The sequence below is a fragment of the Silurus aristotelis genome (assembly GCF_946808225.1).
Source record: "Silurus aristotelis genome assembly, chromosome: 20".
Taxonomy (NCBI): domain Eukaryota; kingdom Metazoa; phylum Chordata; class Actinopteri; order Siluriformes; family Siluridae; genus Silurus; species Silurus aristotelis.
This window is the reverse complement of record NC_139593.1, coordinates 10,152,971-10,172,429: the sequence shown is the minus strand read 5'-3', so window position 1 is coordinate 10,172,429 and position 19,459 is coordinate 10,152,971. Positions and strand designations below refer to the sequence as shown.

At 37.0% G+C, this 19,459-nt stretch overlaps 1 protein-coding gene across 1 annotated transcript; it reads right to left on the bottom strand.

The window, feature by feature from the left end:
- Nucleotides 1-75: 75 nt before the first annotated feature.
- mcoln1a (mucolipin TRP cation channel 1a) lies at nucleotides 76-18,001 on the bottom strand. The gene is made up of 15 exons (XM_083523026.1): nucleotides 17,731-18,001; nucleotides 12,616-12,857; nucleotides 12,245-12,412; nucleotides 8,995-9,151; nucleotides 8,564-8,645; nucleotides 8,347-8,443; nucleotides 7,344-7,443; nucleotides 6,796-6,902; nucleotides 6,561-6,710; nucleotides 4,554-4,655; nucleotides 3,904-4,026; nucleotides 3,489-3,605; nucleotides 2,411-2,500; nucleotides 2,166-2,296; nucleotides 76-1,762 (listed from the first exon to the last, which is right to left on the bottom strand). The coding sequence occupies exons 1-15, from the start codon at nucleotides 17,771-17,773 to the stop codon at nucleotides 1,726-1,728; spliced, it is 1,746 nt and encodes a 581-aa protein (XP_083379152.1). The 5' UTR covers nucleotides 17,774-18,001; the 3' UTR covers nucleotides 76-1,725.
- Nucleotides 18,002-19,459: the final 1,458 nt, after the last annotated feature.

Sequence of the window (19,459 nt, the reverse complement as noted above, 5' to 3'; positions counted from 1 at the left end):
TGATGAAATGGAATATATGAATATATAGATATATATTATATAACTCAGTTACAAATCATTACACAGAAACCACAGTTACTTCAAGTAGACATTTGATTTGAACATGTGTAAATACCTAAGCCTCCTTCCCAGCCACTGTACCCTGATCTCCGGTCAGTATCACACTTTCTACTGTAATGAGTAGTCAGTAGTCAGTCATTGCACTAAAAGAGACTGGAACTGGATCACCTTCCAAGGGAAATCAAGCTTAAAAGAAAATTGTGCGTTTCTACTCCATTAAACATGTCCTCTTTACTGTTGGTGCATTTAAAACGTATTATATACACAGAAACTAATTACAATACACATATACAGGAATAAATTACAATTCTATACATTATGATTGCGTCAGACTTAAAACATTGAAGACTGAGACAAGAAAATAACCCAGTTTGCATACTGCATCACTGCAACAGTGCCCACTTGACTACATTTATAACTTGATTAGACCTTCGGTAAGAATAATAAAACTCGAACTCGGTCCCCGTACGGACCCATAGCTCCAAAATCCAGAACAGAGCATATGCATTTACTGTATATTATCTAGGTCACATGCTGTCACACACATTTAGTGAGTCCTATTGTTCTGGATCTTAAAGAAGCGACGCTGCACCCTGCTGAGTTTATTTACATAACATTCACAGGAGAGAAGACGAAGCCCTATTATTTCATCCAGGATATAATGACTACAGCATCAGAGCGAGTGAACATCCTGTTTGGCTTCTCGAAGATGTTTGAACTGAACAAAATGGATTTTTATTCCCAAATTTGCACAGTGTACTTATGCGCTAGACCATTTCTTTACTAACAGGGCCAAAAATTGGTCTCAGATTTTAGCCACATTTTCTTTTGTTTTGGACTGCACAAAAAGAACTAGTTTAGGACTCTCACAAGGCAAATTTGGCAGGAGATAACCGAAACACAAAATCCAATTACGACCCCCGTTATTGTTAACTCCAAAGCACATGACTCGGCAAAAATGCACGAACATTAGAGCAAAAGAGGGAGCTTTCACAATGGAAAGGAGACATGACTAGGCCAGTAGAGATGTATCCTTGATCCCTGATTGGTTGAATGCTGGTGGTCCAAACCATATGTTTGATTTTACTGGCTACGGCTGGAATGTATAGAGAAGTTAAAATATTAGAAAACAGCTCAATGTTTTTAACAACAGCTAGATCTTATATCCTAAAATCTTAAAAAAGTAACAATGAGGAAGTGATTAGTGCTGAGATGAGATGTCTGGGGTAGTGAAAGTGAAGTATGGTGCAACGGCAGTTCTTTTTTTAGTCAAAATGATACAGTTTAAAACAATGCAAAAACATTGGCACGGAATATATAAAACGTCTGCCAAGTTAACAGCACAATAAAATCATGCTCAATACAACACATAAAACACTGACCTCCTAACTTACTCTTTTTCTAAATAAAGCTTGCGCACTGCACCACCGTTTTTTTTTGGTGCTTTTTTCAATCGCTCAGTTCTCTTTTTTGCTGAGCTTTAAAAATTCTTAGATCTTTCCACCATCACATCCAGGAGGAAAATCCTCTCTCCTGCAGTGTGTGATGAGTGTGTGGAGGTAAAATGTGGATCGGGTGCAGCTGTATTAATCCAGTTTCTAATCTTGCAATGGATGCAGCATCACAATGTCACCAGCAGAGGGCATAAGAGCTGTAGTTGAATGACTAGTTCACCAGCAGAACATCTTCATAGGTGGTGGTCCTGTAAAGAAAGCATGATTTTAAACACAGAAATTACTATCTTTTATTATCTGATCATTATCAAATTATGAATGAGTCTAACTAATAATCCATAATGAAAAAGTAGAATTTATAAGATAGTTATTATCTTATTGGCATTACCAATTTTTTTTTTCAACAATCAACACATTGATTGTTGAGTCACTATTTCTCTCTCACTATCTTATGCTTTGACGTGTGGGGCGGAGTTCATTTCCATATTTGAAATGTACAAACTAGTCATGCATTCATTGCATGGAAAGACTGACATTCAGGAGAGCATTAAGAAAGCTAATCATAGCAAGTAGCCCCTGCTGTTAGCACAGTCAAAATGTCACTGGAACAGATGCTAACTCTTGCTAACTGTGTGTGTAAACCTGGCGGACCTGTCACAGCAGCAGAAGAAGGAGCACGGCGATGTCTCTATTCCCCGGAACTTTCCTGAGCTGGGCGTGTCTTTGCACTCGGCGATAAACGCATGCAAATCGGTGATGTGAAGCGGTTCCTGAGTTTGGTGCTATTCATAAAAAAACAAACATTACACAAAGCTGAAGACCATAACATGGACAAAATTAGACAACATTGTATAAAAAACACCCTCCCTTTTTGTTTTTTAATCCTTCCAGCATACCTTGATGGTCTCGTAGGCTCCGGTGATGAGGGCGATGAAGAGGGAGAGCACCATATAGATGAACAAGGAGATAAATGTGTACAGGTACAACTGCAGAAAAAAAGACATTTCGGAATATGTGAGACAGTTTGACAATGAATTCGATATAAAATTATTTATTTATTGCATCACGCATTAAATGCACCAAAGTAAGAAATATGTACAATTTTATGCTTGGTGCCAAAAAACCTACACCACTACCAGTAGTTTTTGAGACACGTGTATGCTCCCTTTGTTTCTAGGCAACAAACTAGGTCAAAGGCAAAACACGCAAGAATTGTAACATGAATGAGTAGAAGAAAGTACTGTGGACAGAGGAGTCCAAATGTGACATTTTTGTCTCTAACAGAAGAACTTATGCAAGAGAACAGGAGAGAAGATCTTAGCAGACTGCCCCACCCCCCCAGTCACCCATGGAGGAGGAAGCTTAATGGGGTTTGGGGTTGTTTTGAAGCAGAAAAGAAGTTTGAAGACTAATTCTGGGTGAAAGCAGCATGGCTACCATGTTCCATACTTCAACACCATGCAATTCCATCTGGACTGCGGCTAATTGGAACCAACATCACCATACAACAAGGCAATGACCTGAAGCATAAGTCCATCCTCCGTATGCGTGAAATCAATCATTGAATGTCCTGCCCAGTCACTGCATATAAATCCCATTGAACTGCTCTGGGATGAACTGTATCGCAAGGTCCGAAATAAAATCTTTTAAAACTTAAAAAATAAAAAACACACTTCCAAACTATGCTGAACAAAACAAAGGCATTTATTTAGAAATCGGATACAATTTAATGTTTGTAAAGCCACTGTAATGCTACGTTTTAAATTAGGGCACAGCCACATTGCTAGGAAGTATCAGCAGACACTCTGGTAACCAAACCAGACAACAACATACAACATAGCAGCTATGAGTCATGTTGAAACTAGCTGACGTAAGCAGTGCAAGGCAAACTGAAATTAAAAACGCATACAAGCCCTTGTGGAGGCAGTTGTACGCTTGTTGTTTTGTGTGTGTAAGCAGCATTTTATAACACACCTGGCTGAAGATCCACACCAGTAGGCTGCTCTCCTGCATGCCACTGAAGGTAACAAACATGTCATCTCCATTTATCAGAGAGAACAGGCACTCTGATACCATGGACATGGAGCGGAACTGGGAAAAATAAGGGAAAAAAAACGAACACACTAGATATAGCAATAACAAGTCAAGGCCTACAGACTCTTATGGTTATTACAGAATCTATAAAGACAAAGCATGTCATACCAAAAAAAATACACCACCCTGCTTTAATAAATAACAATAAAAACAGGTCTAAATGACCATAATGGAATCTGTTCCCAACAAACACACATAAATGGTAACAGGTAAATATCATTTAAAGTTTGCAAGCTTTGCTCAGTCTCTGTCCATCACAACCAGCTCACCGATAACTAGTAGCTTTATGCATTACCTTGACGTGGTACGGGCCTAAAACAATCCAGCCACAGAAGCAGTAGCCCAGATAGATCACGGCCACACAGCAGCTGAAACGGATCACGTTGGGAAACGCTGCACGCAATGTCACAATCAGAATCTGAAATACATAACAACATTTTCACACTTTATCTAGTAAACATTACGTCCAAAAAAAAAAAAAAGTTAAATAAAATAACCCTGAAAGGAATTATACAGCTTTTTGTGTTTCAGTTTGTTAGGAATGTAAAAAATGTATGTGCTCCAGATTTTTTCTATCAAGGAATAATATCTAGATATCTGCTGGTGACATGTCCAGACTGCAAAAATGTGTTTCAAAACAAAAACATCATGATTGTCTACGAACATTGGTTTAATATCTTCATCTAAACCAAAGGCCTTTACAAAGATAGGAATATTTATGTGCTTTAACTGTTTTATATTTCATTTAAAATATATTGAATTATATATTTACAGATCTTGAAGAGATGTTCAGCTGGTCTTTCCCCCCAAAATACATAATTTTTTAATATAAATTTATATTATTTTATTTAAAAAAAAAAAGGGGTATTTGCAGCATTCATTAAAAAGGAAATATCCAATGAATAAATAAATTAGGAAGCAAAGAGGTTGAGAATGTGTACTTACATTGTACTTCTGAAAGAAGCTAAAGTAACGAATAACTCCCACCCACACCAGCAGCGTTGACGTTCCCAACAAAATCCCGCACACGTCATAGGATGCCATGTCCTAATAGGAGTGGGGAGAAGAGACATTAGTGTTGGTTCTGTAACCCATCAGCCATAATGAACAAAGTCTGCAGAATGAATTTCTTTCTACTTATTAAGGTCAATTAAAACAATTGAATGACTATCAGTTTCAACACTAACTAATTCTTTCCTGTATTCTCTGTTGTCTCAAAGGTTTTTGTTAAAAATGTTAAACAGAATAATGGCCTGTAGTTAATTCTTACAAGAAGCCACAACCATAGTACATTTCCAGTGGCATGCAAAAAGTTAGTTAGTTAGTTAGTTACACTATAATTTACTGCTATGTCAGCTACTGAGGCTATCTTCATGGCAAGAACAGTTGATAAGATCAAACATATCCTAAAATCACAAAGAAATAAATATAGACAAATTAAATGAAATTTTTTACATTAATACACGACAGAAATTCTAAAACTTTCTCTGACGAAACCTTGCAAAATAGCTCTTTAAACGAATTGGCAGCATGCAAAACCATGCAACAGTTGCAGGCTAGAAAACTTCACACCATACCATGTCATTAATTTGTTCCAAGACTCACATCTTAAATCAAATAAGCCCTTTAACAACGCTTAATGCTTATATAAAGTAGAGGTTGACCGATTGATCGGCCGGCTGATTAATTGGGCCAATTTTCTGCAGTTGCATGAGACATAACTCTCTCATACCAGCAGGTGGCATCTGAATGAATCGGAAGAAATAAATCGGATTTCTATTATTGCTGATTCGACATACAGAATCGGCCGAAATCATAATTCGTTCTTAATCTAGCCTTAAATATTTCATTGGTTAAATATGATGCATTTGGAGAGAGAATGAGAGTAACTTTCTTGAACTGTATTGTTCATAAACCTTTAAACAGTTGTATTTTAAGCTACAGGTTGGCACTGGGAATAAAACCTGCAAGTGCACTGACTGGAGAGGCTTGTGTTGTTTGATAAATGTTTAATTTAAGCAATTTTTTGTATCACATCTTATAAATAAATTTTATGAAATAAAGGGAAAATAAATTGGCGGAAAAAACAAACAGCATCATAGATCAGAGAAATCTCCCATAATGTCATTAATACAATTAGTCTAATACAAAAGCTTGAGCTAAGACGGAAATCTTTCACCCTTTCCTCATCGTGTTTAAACCTATCCACCCTACCCTTCTAATGATGTAGCATGACACTTGGTAGCACCAGCCTGTAATTAAGGGGTCAAATACTTAAAAATTTAACACAAACCACACTGCGAGTAACACTTACACATTCACAAGTTTGAATAAACTGCCATGAATCAGAATGCTCGAACTATGTTTTGTTGAACGTCATATAAATAAGACAATTTTTATCATATAATTTTTATACATTCAATTAATCAATATATTTTAACATAGTTTTATAACACATTGTTTTAGGTGATTTCACACATATATATATATATATATATATACATACATACATACATACATACATTATATATATATATATATATGTATGTATGTATGTATGTATATATATATATATATATATATATTATACATACATACATACATACATACATACATACATACATACATATATATATATATATATATATATATATATATATATATATATATATATATATATATATATATATATATATATATATATATTTTAGTTTTTAATATTTTTTTGCCGATCGACGTAGAGTTGCATTGATTAGTTAAATAAAATTTTTCGGTATTATTATTATCAACAAAAATCACCATAAAATCAAAAATGACAGTCAAATGGAGGTTATATCTGTATTATATATTCGCTGTCACCATCAATGGCTTTTAAAACTCGATTAAAACAATTAGTATGACCTCTATAATGTTAAAGAACATCTCATTTCTTTTTTGCTCTCGCTGAAGTACCTTGAACTCAATTCCGATCTTTATGATGGAGCCGGTGATGGTGAACAGGTCACTTATGATCAGCAGAATGAACCAGCCATTGATGAACTCCATCCTGTCCCCCCAAGACACCGTACGTTCCAGTTTGATTTTAAAGTACTGTACAAACTCCTGAAGAAAGACAGTATTTGTATAAGCTGCAAATTCAAAAGCATATTGTTTATTATTTCCTCATGAATGTATATGTATTTCCTACATGCTGAAGGAGGACTCCTCTGAAAATGGAGCGCCCGCAAAGCACCAGAGAGCAGACACAAATCAACAGCACAAAGACATCGAAGGCCACCCGGGTGTAGTTTTCCGCTACACACGAAAGGAGGATCAGAAAACACAAATCTGTCAGTCTTGTGGAAAAAAGAAGCACATGCACATGTTTTAAGAAGCAGAACAACCAGCAAAACCATTACTAATCAACTTTAAAAAGGGGAAATGGAAAAGGTAAACACAAACAATGCAAGGTTTTTATTACTTATTTATTCGCTTCTAGTTTATGTTTTATTTCATCCTTAGTTACCTGGATAAAATGGTTCCAAATACAAGTTCAGGCTGCATGGAATATTACATAAATATGCAAATTATCAATAAGCATGAATCGTACAATTTTAAAATTGCATGGTAATAATTACTGACATTTAATTAAATAGATCAATCATAAACATAATACGATGAATAGGACTACATTCTGGTTAAAGTCTCACAATGAAACTAAATGAGTGTCTCGTGTAACGTGACAACAAGCCTCACCATGGCCAGACACACTGGGGTCTCTACACTCCTTGATGGAGACCTGATTTTCCAGGCTGATCTTCACCTTGCCACTGTGAGCTTTATTGTCCAGGACGATCTAAACATAAAAAACAAACAAAAAAAAACCCAACACAATTATATTATATATTTACATTACTTAGAATACAAAGTGATAATATATGACTTGCATATGAAGCGTTATAATTAATGTGAGACCTTCACTGGCATCTCAGTCAAGATTTTTGGGTTTTATCAACATATCGGTCTATTCTTACTATAATGTGTTCCTACATTATCCGCCACTATTGGTACTTGTTCTCTTACCTCCTCATCTGTAGACTCAAACAGATCAGGTTCCAAAGCTTCACCTTTCATACTAAACGCCCCATCAACACTATCATGTTCGCCATCTAGCAGTCCGCTAACTTCTCGAGCTGATTCTCTGCCACAACTCGAACCAACCGCATGCTGGGATTTTGAACCCAATGTTTGCACCAATGTCTTCATTAAGTCTACGATAGATTTCTCATTAATACGATGCTGAAAATGGTGAATGAGGAAACGAGCAGTTGCTCCTAAGTTTTAATGAGCTGACAGCAAAACCTGACTGTTGTTCTATCTCCCATTTAACACCATTATAGATGCCGAACAGCCACATACGTGTCAGAGAAATAACACAAAATCAATCAACAAATTAGCAGCAGAATATCTAAACACATCAATCAATGTAAACAATTGAGTGTGCTTCGAGGTGGAGTTTTCCCTTATCACCAGGCATCAAATCAAACTAATTATTTTGGGAAATGACAGGAAATTAGTGAAATAGATTTCAGTTTTAGATTGTGCAACACGATGGAAATAGACTCAGCGCCTATAAGGCCGTGTGAACATGACGAACAAATTGTTTTTGGTTTCTTTCCATATCATTTCCTGTTCTATGGATTTAAACATAAGCGGTGGGAAAAACCACAGTAAGCACTGAGCAGATAAAAGGGCTTACCGTGATTACAAAAGTGTAACAGTCAGGAATCTCGTTGTTTATGATGGTCTGAAGATTTATAGCCTTTAGCTGGAACTGTATCGTGACGTTGATCAGCCTGAAAAAGACCGGATTTGAAAAGAAAAAAAAAAAGAGGAAGAAAATGAAAAAAATCCGTTAATAGCCAACGTAATGAAACGTGTTTTTTTTTTTATGTTGTGTTACTTGTTAATCTTACTTGTGAAATTTGAGAGTAAAGTTTTTGTAGTCATTTTTCAATAAGGCATCAGGTACGTCGAGTGGGGTGACGCCTACGCAAGCTACCGAGAGAGAAAGAAACACTGAGAATGAGCGAGACACAAAAAAAAAAGGAAAACATTCAAATCCATTAGCCACAGACTAATCCTGAACCAAACTGGAGTTTCAATTAAAATTCCCAATGTCTAATGTATTAGATCAGAATAAGAACCGAGATGTAAAAGAGGAAGGTTTATCTGCTGTGCTGCTTAATCTAATCAAGATTAATGTTAACATTAACTAAACAAATATTGAACCAATAAAATTGGAATGGGGAAAGAAAAAAAAACAAAACAGATTAGCTTTTCCAAGATGGAAAAAATAAATAAATAAAAAATAATAAAAAAGATTAGTTTTGGTTTGACTTGATACCTGTCACAACATGTGGGTCGATATTAAAGGTGTCATTGGCTGGGTCAATGCTGCCTTTTTTATAATACTGCTGGCAGAGAGACAGAGCGCTGCCATTAAAGCCCACTCCAAAGACATAAGCGTAGCGTCCCACGGTGGTGTCCGACAAGCGCAGGTACTGGAGAGAGGGAGAAATGAAAGATTAGAGAGAATGTAAAAGGAACAAGAAGGAAGCATGAATCAAACCACAAAACACACCAGACTGAAAGAGAACAGCCAAACTGTTATTCATTTTCCTTTTGTGGCTTGTAATAACTCAAATTACGCAATGCAATCATACTTTGTTTACTTTCCCTGACTCTGAGAGAGAAAGATTGACTCATGTAGTTCCCATTATAAAGCAACCATGATGTATAAAAGTCAGAGTTACAGGAAGACTATATTTGAACTGTGATTGCTGGTAAAAACATATGTCTACGAGGGATGGTAAGAGTCAATGATTCGCAATGGCATAGAAAGTTAATGATGTGATGCATCTATTTCAAAAAGTTGCCATTTGTATTGCAATCCATCGTTTTTTAACATATTTACGGTGGTAAATAAATTTTTTATACAGAATTATTAGTGGATGCGCTTAATTTTTTATTTATAATATAATAATATAATTTGTGAGTATATATGTAAATTGATTTCTCATCACTAAATTGTTTCTCAAGCATGCCCTTTCAGCATCGCAGCTGTTACGTGAATATGGCGTATCGCAACACTACAGGACCGAGGCGTGTCCAGAGAGTGACATAGAATACAGATTAACATGGTAGAGGTAGAGCTGCATCTTCAGATAAGGAAAAGAACATCTGGTTTTATTTAATTTTTTTTGCACTACAAAGGCATGTTTGTAAAAAGAAAAAAATGCAAAAGTATTTGTAATATTTGCTGTTAAAAAAACAAACCATCGGTACTATAACGTCATATTTTCTCCATTGCGTCAAGGCCAGGCACCTGGTTTTAATACTGATGCTATCCACAATCTTGAAAAACTGGATTAAGTAAGTGATTAAACACTTCAGTTCAGTTTAAACAGTGTCTTCAGATACATCCGGTCTCACTGTATTTAACATATTCAAACAATTTAACTTTCAGTAACTCTCAAATCCAGTAACATAGAAGACGAGGAAAAAAAATCCAGTGTCAAATCAAGCTATGTTCTGTAAATATAGACAACAGATAACTAGACTGCATCTACGTATTAGTAAGTAAACCAGTAAGTTATTTTTCACATTTAAAAAAGAAAGATTCCTTTAAAAGTTGTGGTACGGTGTAACGAAAGCGAGAGAAAAAGAGAGAAGTGAACAAAGAACCAAAGCCAAAATTAAAATGACAGCAGGATTAGTTTGTGCTGCAGATGATCCAAAACAAAAAATTTAACTGTAAACAGTAATACATAATATAAACAAATATATACAGTGAGGAAAATAAGTATTTGAACACCCTGCTTTTTTGCAAGTTCTCCCACTTAGAAATCATGGAGGGGTCTGAAATTGTCATCGTAGGTGCATGTCCACTGTGAAAGACATAATCTAAAAAAAAAAATCAAAAAATCACAATATATGATTTTTAAACTATTTATTTGTATGATACAGCTGCAAATAAGTATTTGAACACCTGTCTATCAGCTAGAATTCTGACCCTCAAAGACCTGTTAGTCTGCCTTTAAAATGTCCACCTCCACTACATTTATTATAGTAAATTAGATGCACCTGTTTGAGGTCGTTAGCTGCATAAAGACACCTGTCCACCCCATACAATCAGTAAGAATCCAACTACTAACATGGCCAAGACCAAAGAGCTGTCCAAAAACACTAGAGACAAAATTTTACACCTCCACAAGGCTGGAAAGAACTACGGGGAAATTGCCAAGCAGCTTGGTGAAAAAAGGTCCACTGTTGGAGCAACCATTAGAAAATGGAAGAAGCTAAACATGACTGTTAATCTCCCTTGGACTGGGGCTCCATGCAAGATCTCACCTCGTGGGGTCGCAATGATCCTAAGGAAGGTGAGAAATCAGCCCAGAACTACACAGGAGGAGCTGGTCAATGACCTGAAAAGAGCTGGGACCACCGTTTCCAAGGTTACTGTTAGTAATACACTAAGACGTCATGGTTTGAAATCATGCATGGCACGGAAGGTTCCCCTGCTTAAACCAGCACATGTCCAGGCACGTCTTAAGTTTGCCAATGACCATTTGGATAATCCAGAGGAGTCATGGGAGAAAGTCATGTGGTCAGATGAGACCAAAATAGAACTTTTGGGTCATAATTCCACTAAACGTGTTTGGAGGAAGAAGATTGATGAGTATCATCCCAAGAACACCATCCCTACTGTGAAGCATGGGGGTGGTAGTATCATGCTTTGGGGGTGTTTTTCTGCACATGGGACAGGGCGACTGCAATGTATTAAGGAGAGGATGACCGGGGCCATGTATTGCGAGATTTTGGGGAACAACCTCCTTCCCTCAGTTAGAGCATTGAAGATGGGTCCAGGCTGGGTCTTCCAACATGACAATGACCCGAAGCACACAGCCAGGATAACCAAGGAGTGGCTCTGTAAGAAGCATATCAAGGTTCTGGCGTGGCCTAGCCAGTCTCCAGACCTAAACCCAATAGAGAATCTTTGGAGGGAGCTTAAACTCCGTGTTTCTCAGCGACAGGCCAGAAACCTGACTGATCTAGAGAAGATCTGTGTGGAGGAGTGGGCCTAAATCCCTCCTGCAGTGTGTGCAATCCTGGTGAATAACTACAGGAAACGTTTGACCTTTGTAATTGCAAACAAAGGCTACTGTACCAAATATTAACATTGACTTTCTAAGGTGTTCAAATACTTATATGCAGCTGTATCATACAAATAAATAGTTAAAAAATCATACATTGTGATTTATGGATTTTCTTTTTTAGATTATGTCTCTCACAGTGGACATGCACCTACGATGACAATTTCAGACTCCTCCATGATTTCTAAGTGGGAGAACTTGCAAAATAGCAGGGTGTTCAAATACTTATTTTCCTCACTGTATGATATATATTCAAATTAAATTAAAAACTAGAGAAGCTGCAATTGTTACTGGACATAAATTAAGATTACTTTAAATCTTTGAAAACTTTAAGTTAGGCCACATCACACCTTTCCATTGCTGGCTATTTTGTGATACTAATTCCTTACTAATACACAAATCACATTTTCTGCATAAGGTATGTTTGTCAGTAGCCTTTACCTGTTCTATTGCATAATAGATGTTATCATAGACGTCGTTCTGCGTGTACACTGCCAGCGTGTCGTCTGCACCATCAACGTAGTCTTTCAGAAAAAGATGTTTAAAGGACGCTGTGTTTTCTTCTTTAAAGTTCACCACCATCTGGTTACTCAAACCAAATAGCACAAGCTGGAGAGAGAGAAATAGAGAGCAGTTATTCATGCTATATATATAAAAAAAGACACATTTATCTGAGATACAAAGTGGTGCAGCAGATGTTCAATTAAAGGACTGAAAGCTGCGGGACATAGTTTTTCTGATTAAGTCTCAAAAGCACTCTAAAATGTATTAGTTGTTAGTTGTTCTGTATGTAAATGCCTCTCGTCGCTCACCTGTGCTGTCACTATGATGATCTTTAACATCTGTAGTACCAGTTTAAATGGTTTCCTGCCCTTGGCATGGTACTTATCACATGGGCTCATGAAGAAGTATTTCAACTTCCTCCTCAGCTCTTCCTCTTCCTGGTCCCTGGTCACCCAGGCTGCTGATGCTGGGTACAACTTGGGAATGCCATGGTCAATGCAGCGGTCATGGGAACCGTAGCAAGTCAACGGGGACAGCAGTCGATCCCTTTCTGCAAAAAGAAAACAAAAAAACAAAAAAGGTATAATAAGAATCAGGTGAGGTATAATCTAATCTCCTGCAACTACTTGTGTGATGGACAGCTGCTGCATTGTAAGATTTCAGAGATGGCTTGATTTAACGATGTGAAAATGTCAATATTTCTATGAGTGAAAGATGGTTGCAACTGGTTTGCATTATGCAAGAGAGCTCAATGGAACTGCCTCTACAACCGTGACTTGCAGACAAGTAGCATGCACATATAAGGATGTTTTTTCCAGAAGTAGTGAAGGATAAGCTCCCTTTCTGTACAAACCTGATATATACAAGTCATTCCACTTCACAGAATTATATTTTATAGCTATTCCATCTGTCGAGAGACCGCAATCTGAACACCGGGTGATGCACAAGCCTTTAACAGATCTCTTAACAATCTCAACCTCCAGGCAACTTGAGCTCAGGGAGGAGAAAATTAAAATAAAAATAATATACCATTAAATATAAATAAAGAAATATATTTATAAATTTAATGGTATATTATTTTCTTAGCTAGCTAATGACTAAACACAAATATCAGGATTATGTAGAGTTCTTTCCCAATAGTTCAATTCCTTTAAAAGAACCAAAGACACTGCAACTGACAAATTTTATTAAATAGAAAATCTACTGTGGTGAATATAATGATACAAAAAGAAATCACGGTAAGTGGAGTGAACACTTGAGAAGTGACACTTTAGATGAAGGTGAAATAATTTCTTTGAACAGCAACAAATCCAAGTAACAGAGGAAGCACAACCAAGCACTGTTTACTGAAGATGTAGTAATTAACAGCCACTGTTCATAGCAGCCCTGATAATAAAACAGGGAAGTGAAAGAGGAAACAATAAGGGGTCAACGCTTAAAACCAAGTGAGCATAGAGAGTACAGAAAACAGAATACAGGAGAATATTTGCACAAATTGTTCTTGTATTGTGAGCCAGCATGATGATTGTTAAAGTGAAGCTTTTATTAGGTTCATGTTCACAATGTAAAATCTTTTAGCATATCAGTAGAACATTTAGTGACATGACAGAGGATTAGCATTAACCAGAAACTTTAAACTGCCTGTCAAACCATGTCAGTGTTTTAGCTAATCAGAAAGCCATCTGTGACAGGAGTACTGAGTGGTATCTCATCCTCCAGACATCTGAACAATTTTAAATTCTTAATAATCAGAGAACATACGGGTGTATACAGGCAGCAGTCGAGCCTGCGAGTCTGATGCTAAATGATAAAGTAAATTACCCAGGTGTAAGGAACTTGAAAAAATCTCATCTGTCCAGTTTTTCATGTGGCAATGATTTGGCGCGTTGGCTTTAGGCAAGACAGCCCACGCTTTTGCTGTCAGGGAGATGCACAATTGTAACAATCACAGGTCATATCTAGGCCCATCAGTCAACACTGGGCCTCCCACATCAACACATGACACACACCCATACCCACACACCAACCTAGGTGGTATAACACCAAAACATGAACGAAAAAAAAAAAAAAGGCTAACCATGTCATCACCACAAAGTCCTGACACCAATCATCTCTTCACTCGGATCTTCACTGAGACAGACTTACAACATGACTACGGTCCTCAAATAACACCACAAAGCACCTCACCCACAAGGACCATTAGGTTCATCTCATTATTTTATCCCAAAACATGTAATTTGAGTGACGTACAAAGAAAACACATGGCACCTGAAGACAAATTCACACTGCTGTGTTACATTTTTAAACAAGAACGATAAAGCCATCATCGAGGTGCAAATCATGAGGTATATTTTACGAGGTGCGTTCAAGTCAAACTGGGACTCTTGAGTTTATAAAATAAAATTCCATGGAGTGGAAACTGCATTTTTTTGACAAAATTCTCCCTACCCGACGCTACATTTACACACTTATCCCAGCGTCTGACTAATGCCTGGAAAAATTCAGCAAAAAAAATTTGTCATTACGCCTGAACCATCCTTAGTCAAAACCTTAATTTCAAACCATATCTCAACTCTCTCTCTTCTATCTAGGGAGTTTTTCCTTGCCACTCTTGCCACTGGCTTGTACTAATTCATAAATGTAAAGTATTTTTAATCCGTTTATTTCTAAAAAGCTGCTTTCAAACAATGTCCATTGATTGAATTGATGTCTACATGCCAATTGTAGGTGCTTCTGAAGGTGTACAGGGGTCAACAACTAAACAAGCCCATATACAACAAGCTGTGGTACACCGGCTCTCCTGACACCTTTCTGTCATAGCAAGGATCAACTTTTTCAGGACTTTTTTGTGCTACAGTAGCTGTTCTGTATATTGTGGATTCATCAGCATGACAAGGGCAGCTTGATACAATAAATCCATATAGATAAATAAGATGCAAATGAATTCTATAACACACAAAGACATCAGTAGATTCACGTCTAATCACGAATAAACGACGATTCATTAGATTTGAACAGAAACTGAGACGCTTTGCTTTAAGTAGCATATATCTGTCTTGATCAAAGTTAAAACACGTTAATGCAGTAATTGAAGTAAATGAGCGCTAAAGCACTTACGATGAAAATGACACAAGATGCTACTTGAGGAAACAGCAGCGAGAGTTGCGACACAATGTACTGGTGGTTAGCAGATGTACGATAAATAAATAAATAAATTATGTGTACCAAGCTTTAGAAAGACAAGATGAGCTTTGTGTAAAATGCAGGGTAACTTGTAGAGCTTTGATCTCTTACTCATTGGAACTTCTCAGACTATATCAGGTTTTAAATATATACATAGTCTATCTGAATCATGGCAAAGGTGAGTGTAGTCCTCAAAATGAAAAACATGCTGACCAGCACACTTTGCTGAGTCATTAACGGCACACAGACCAGGCAGACGATGACCAAACTTTACAAATGACGTGCCTTTTAACACACACACACACACACACACACACACACACACACACACACACACACACACACACACACACACACACACACACACACACACACACGTGACTCATTTATTCTTTGTACTCGTAACTGTGTGGTTAACTGTGGTGAGCCGAGTTTTCCCAATTCTGCTGATGCAGCTGTCCAGCATTGCACATTTTAGTGCTTTCCTCATTTAACTTTCGGGCTTGACCTCATGAGTTTGACCCAGGATTTTACATCTGGTGTGGAATTGAGAAATGCTCTGAAAACATACAAATTCCTCTCAGTCTTGAGTGGCATTAAATCGGTTGGTATTGAGGGCAATTTGTTAACAAACTCTTCTTTTCAATACACAATCTCTTTCAGTATTTCTTAAAAAATGTGTCATATGAGCCTTATTTGAGCTAGATTAGTTTTATTTGGTAAGAAACTACAAGTATTATCAGAAAAAAAAAAAGTGGTATAATCCAGCATGATTTAGGAATGTCTAAGTTTTTACAAGTCTGAATCTAACAGTATTGCAACAACCGAACCTGATAAATGCACGTTGCTTTTTAGTGTTTATTTATTTAATTGAATAAACTTGCATGTCAACCTAAGCTCCATATTAACCATTAAACATTTAAGCTTTCAAGCATTCAATCATGTCAAATCCATATTTATGGCAAGGATCATCAAAGTCTAGTAAATAGATGTAAATGTAGTATCCTAGTTCGGTGACTTTTTATTATTATTACTTTATAACAACTACAGCTTTTGCAAATAATTTTGCAGATTATTGACATTATTTTTATTTTAATATCCCTCTTTAGTCTGGTTTTTATAATTATTAATCTTGTTTCCAAAACAAAAAGAATCTGATGTCAGAAACAGTTTTGTTTAATTACCTGCTCAGGGAAGTGCGTGTTTATTCTGTACTTCAGTTCTGATGCAGATTTCTCCTCGTATTAAATCTTGTAACACAAAGTACCAGTGCAGAACACAGAAAACAATCACGTCACCCAGAGCCTGAACTGATCTCTAATGCTCGAGTGTTAAAAGGTGGCTGTCATCTCCTTTCAATCATGTTCATAAGGAAATATAATTAACTATACCTTTGGCACATGTTTGATAAATGCCCTTGTGCTGATATGTCATCTCTGGAAACATTATACAGGGTTCTTTATTTTCTCTTCAAACCTTTTCCAGTTACAATTAGTGTGTTCACCATGCATTTCCCTTCTACAGGGTAAGAGAGGAAATAAGCTGAGAATGAACTGAAGGGCAGACACAGTATGATTTCAGAATAAGAAGAGATAAATATATTGTAGTGATTATAGCAAACCTTTACATTTTAAATAATATAACCTCTGCACATTTTAACACCATCCCGAGCCTTTATATTTAATTGGTGTACATATATTTATATTGTGAGTTTACACAATGTTACTATTCACACTTTTGATGGATGCTGAACTGCATTTGCTGTGTATCTGTAATATGCAATGACAGTAAAGATCTGTCTGTCTGTCTATCTATCTATCTATCTATCTATCTATCTATCTATCTATCTATCTATCTATCTATCGTAGTACATTGTAGAATGTGATGTGAAAAGTGTTGCTACTGGTAAAATCTCAGTTCCAAATCCATGATTATTTCCTTCTCTAAAATCAATTTATCCGAGGTTTTCAGTGCCAAAGCAAGTATTTAATCAACAACTTGTTCGCATTGTATTTGTTTGTTTAAAATGTCAGCTGCAGAGAATGAATTTGGCTAAAAAACATACCTCCTGCTCCAGTTTGTTTGTACACCCAAACAGCAGTAACAGTAACTAGTTATACAGTGGTGTTTATGTGCAATACAACCTAAATGCAAACTCCAGGCATTTGCACAAACCAAACTTTAGTCTCAAAGCTCTGTGTATATAAATATTTAGATATAAATATATATAGTTGACTTACCGGTAGAGTCGCGCGCGACGATATTTTGTTCAACCACGGCCATGTTGTCAGCGCGTGCGAAATATCCGTCATAAAAAGCAAGCCCGGGTCCAGATTCATTAAAACAACGGAAAAGCAAACAGGCAAATAATAACGACAATATTAATACAATCCTATTATTAATATTAATGCAAATAGAGTTGCCGTTGTTTCTCGGTGAGCGCGCGCGTATATCCGTGCTGTATCGCGCGCCGTGGCTCTCGGCTCAGAGAGCGCGCTGGCGCGTCCACACGCACATACACCGGTCATGTGACCCGCACCGCGTGACGCCCTGCTCCTTTTTTTTTTTCCTTTCGCTCTTCAGGTGACTTCTGCTTGCATGGTTATGATTTTATTACACAGACTCAAAGCGTTTCAACACATGCCATGTTTAAATCGTATTCTCCTTGTGAGCTGAGTCTTCACATAACTTTTTTTTTTTTAGGTGAAAGTAGTCAGTGCGTTCTCACAGGGCGTTCTTTTTTTTTTTTATGTAAGCCATTTGACTCAAAACAAACAAGATGGTGGATGATGTACTAAGTCAAGACAACCATTTACAGTAAAATGAAACACTGTGAAATGAAACAGCCTTTTACCCCAGAACTGAGGTGCTACATTAGACAACATGAATTAACACAAGACATATGAAACTCAAACACAGAAACCATCTGGGGCCTTTTATTTCTAACTGGGGCTTTTTTTAGTGCAAAAAAGACTAAAGACTTGTGGAAAGAAACTGTTACACAATCAGGACGTGAGTGCTCGAATTCTTCAAACAGTGACGAGGGTGTGTGCATTGTATAATCATCCACAATGCTGGTGGCTTTGCAAATCCAATGTGTTGTGTAAATGTCCATAATATAGGGCAGAGATACCCCAATGATCTTCTCAGCTGTCTTCGCATCCATCCTTTGTAGGGTCCTGTAATCCAAAACGGTGCAATTCACAAACCAGGCTGTGATGCAGCTGCTTATATAGCTGCTATTGTACCTGCTATCCAGTTTAGTAGTGTTGTTCGATTAATGTCACTTTGTGCAACCTTCAGAAGCCATTTTTTAAATGTTTATGTTTGAAAATGAAAATAGTTTTCAGATCTATCTAGATTAATGTGCATATAGCCTAAGATGCCCGAACTTCTTCTGCTGTTCACAAAACAAGCTCCATGCAGTCATCATTCGCAAATGTTTGGATGTCCTGCAGAGAGCCTTGACCTAAACCTTACTGAACACCTTTGGAATGAACTGGAACACCAACGGCACCTCAGAACTCCTCCACCTGACTTCACCAAAGCTCCTGCATCAAATCATCACAGCTACTTTCCATCTACTGAAAAGTCTTATCTGAAGAGAAAAGGTTATCGCTATCAATGAGTGGCCTCAACACAACAAGATAAAAATAAAGTGCAAAAATAAAACAGTAAGTAAAAGCAGTACCTTCTGCTTTTTGCCTGAGTGAGAACCGTGGCATTGTTTCTTGGCTGTCAGGTCATTATGTTTGGGGTTAGAGTCTGTGCTGGGGCAACTCTCAGGATAGAGTTAAGGTAAAACGATTAATGTATGGGCTTTTGTTTATCTTTAGAACAGAGAAAAGTTGCTCACACAGCCGAAGTGATGAGACATCAGTTCAGGGAGAAATTGTAAAAAACTGTAAAGAGTCACAGAGTCAAATTTTTCCAGTTATAATAGAAATCTAATATTACCTCACAGCCTGG

What these genes read in the sequence shown, in the direction of transcription:
- mcoln1a (XM_083523026.1), bottom strand. Translation starts at nt 17,773, where the DNA reads ATGGCCGTGGTTGAACAAAATATCGTCGCGCGCGACTCTACCG. An exon ending in TTTACTCTCAAATTTCACAA is followed by an intron (nt 8,444 to 8,563) that starts GTAAGATTAACA and finishes GGTCTTTTTCAG; the next exon opens with GCTGATCAACGTCACGATAC. An exon ending in GAGGAGTCCTCCTTCAGCAT is followed by an intron (nt 6,711 to 6,795) that starts GTAGGAAATACA and finishes GTCTTTCTTCAG; the next exon opens with GAGTTTGTACAGTACTTTAA.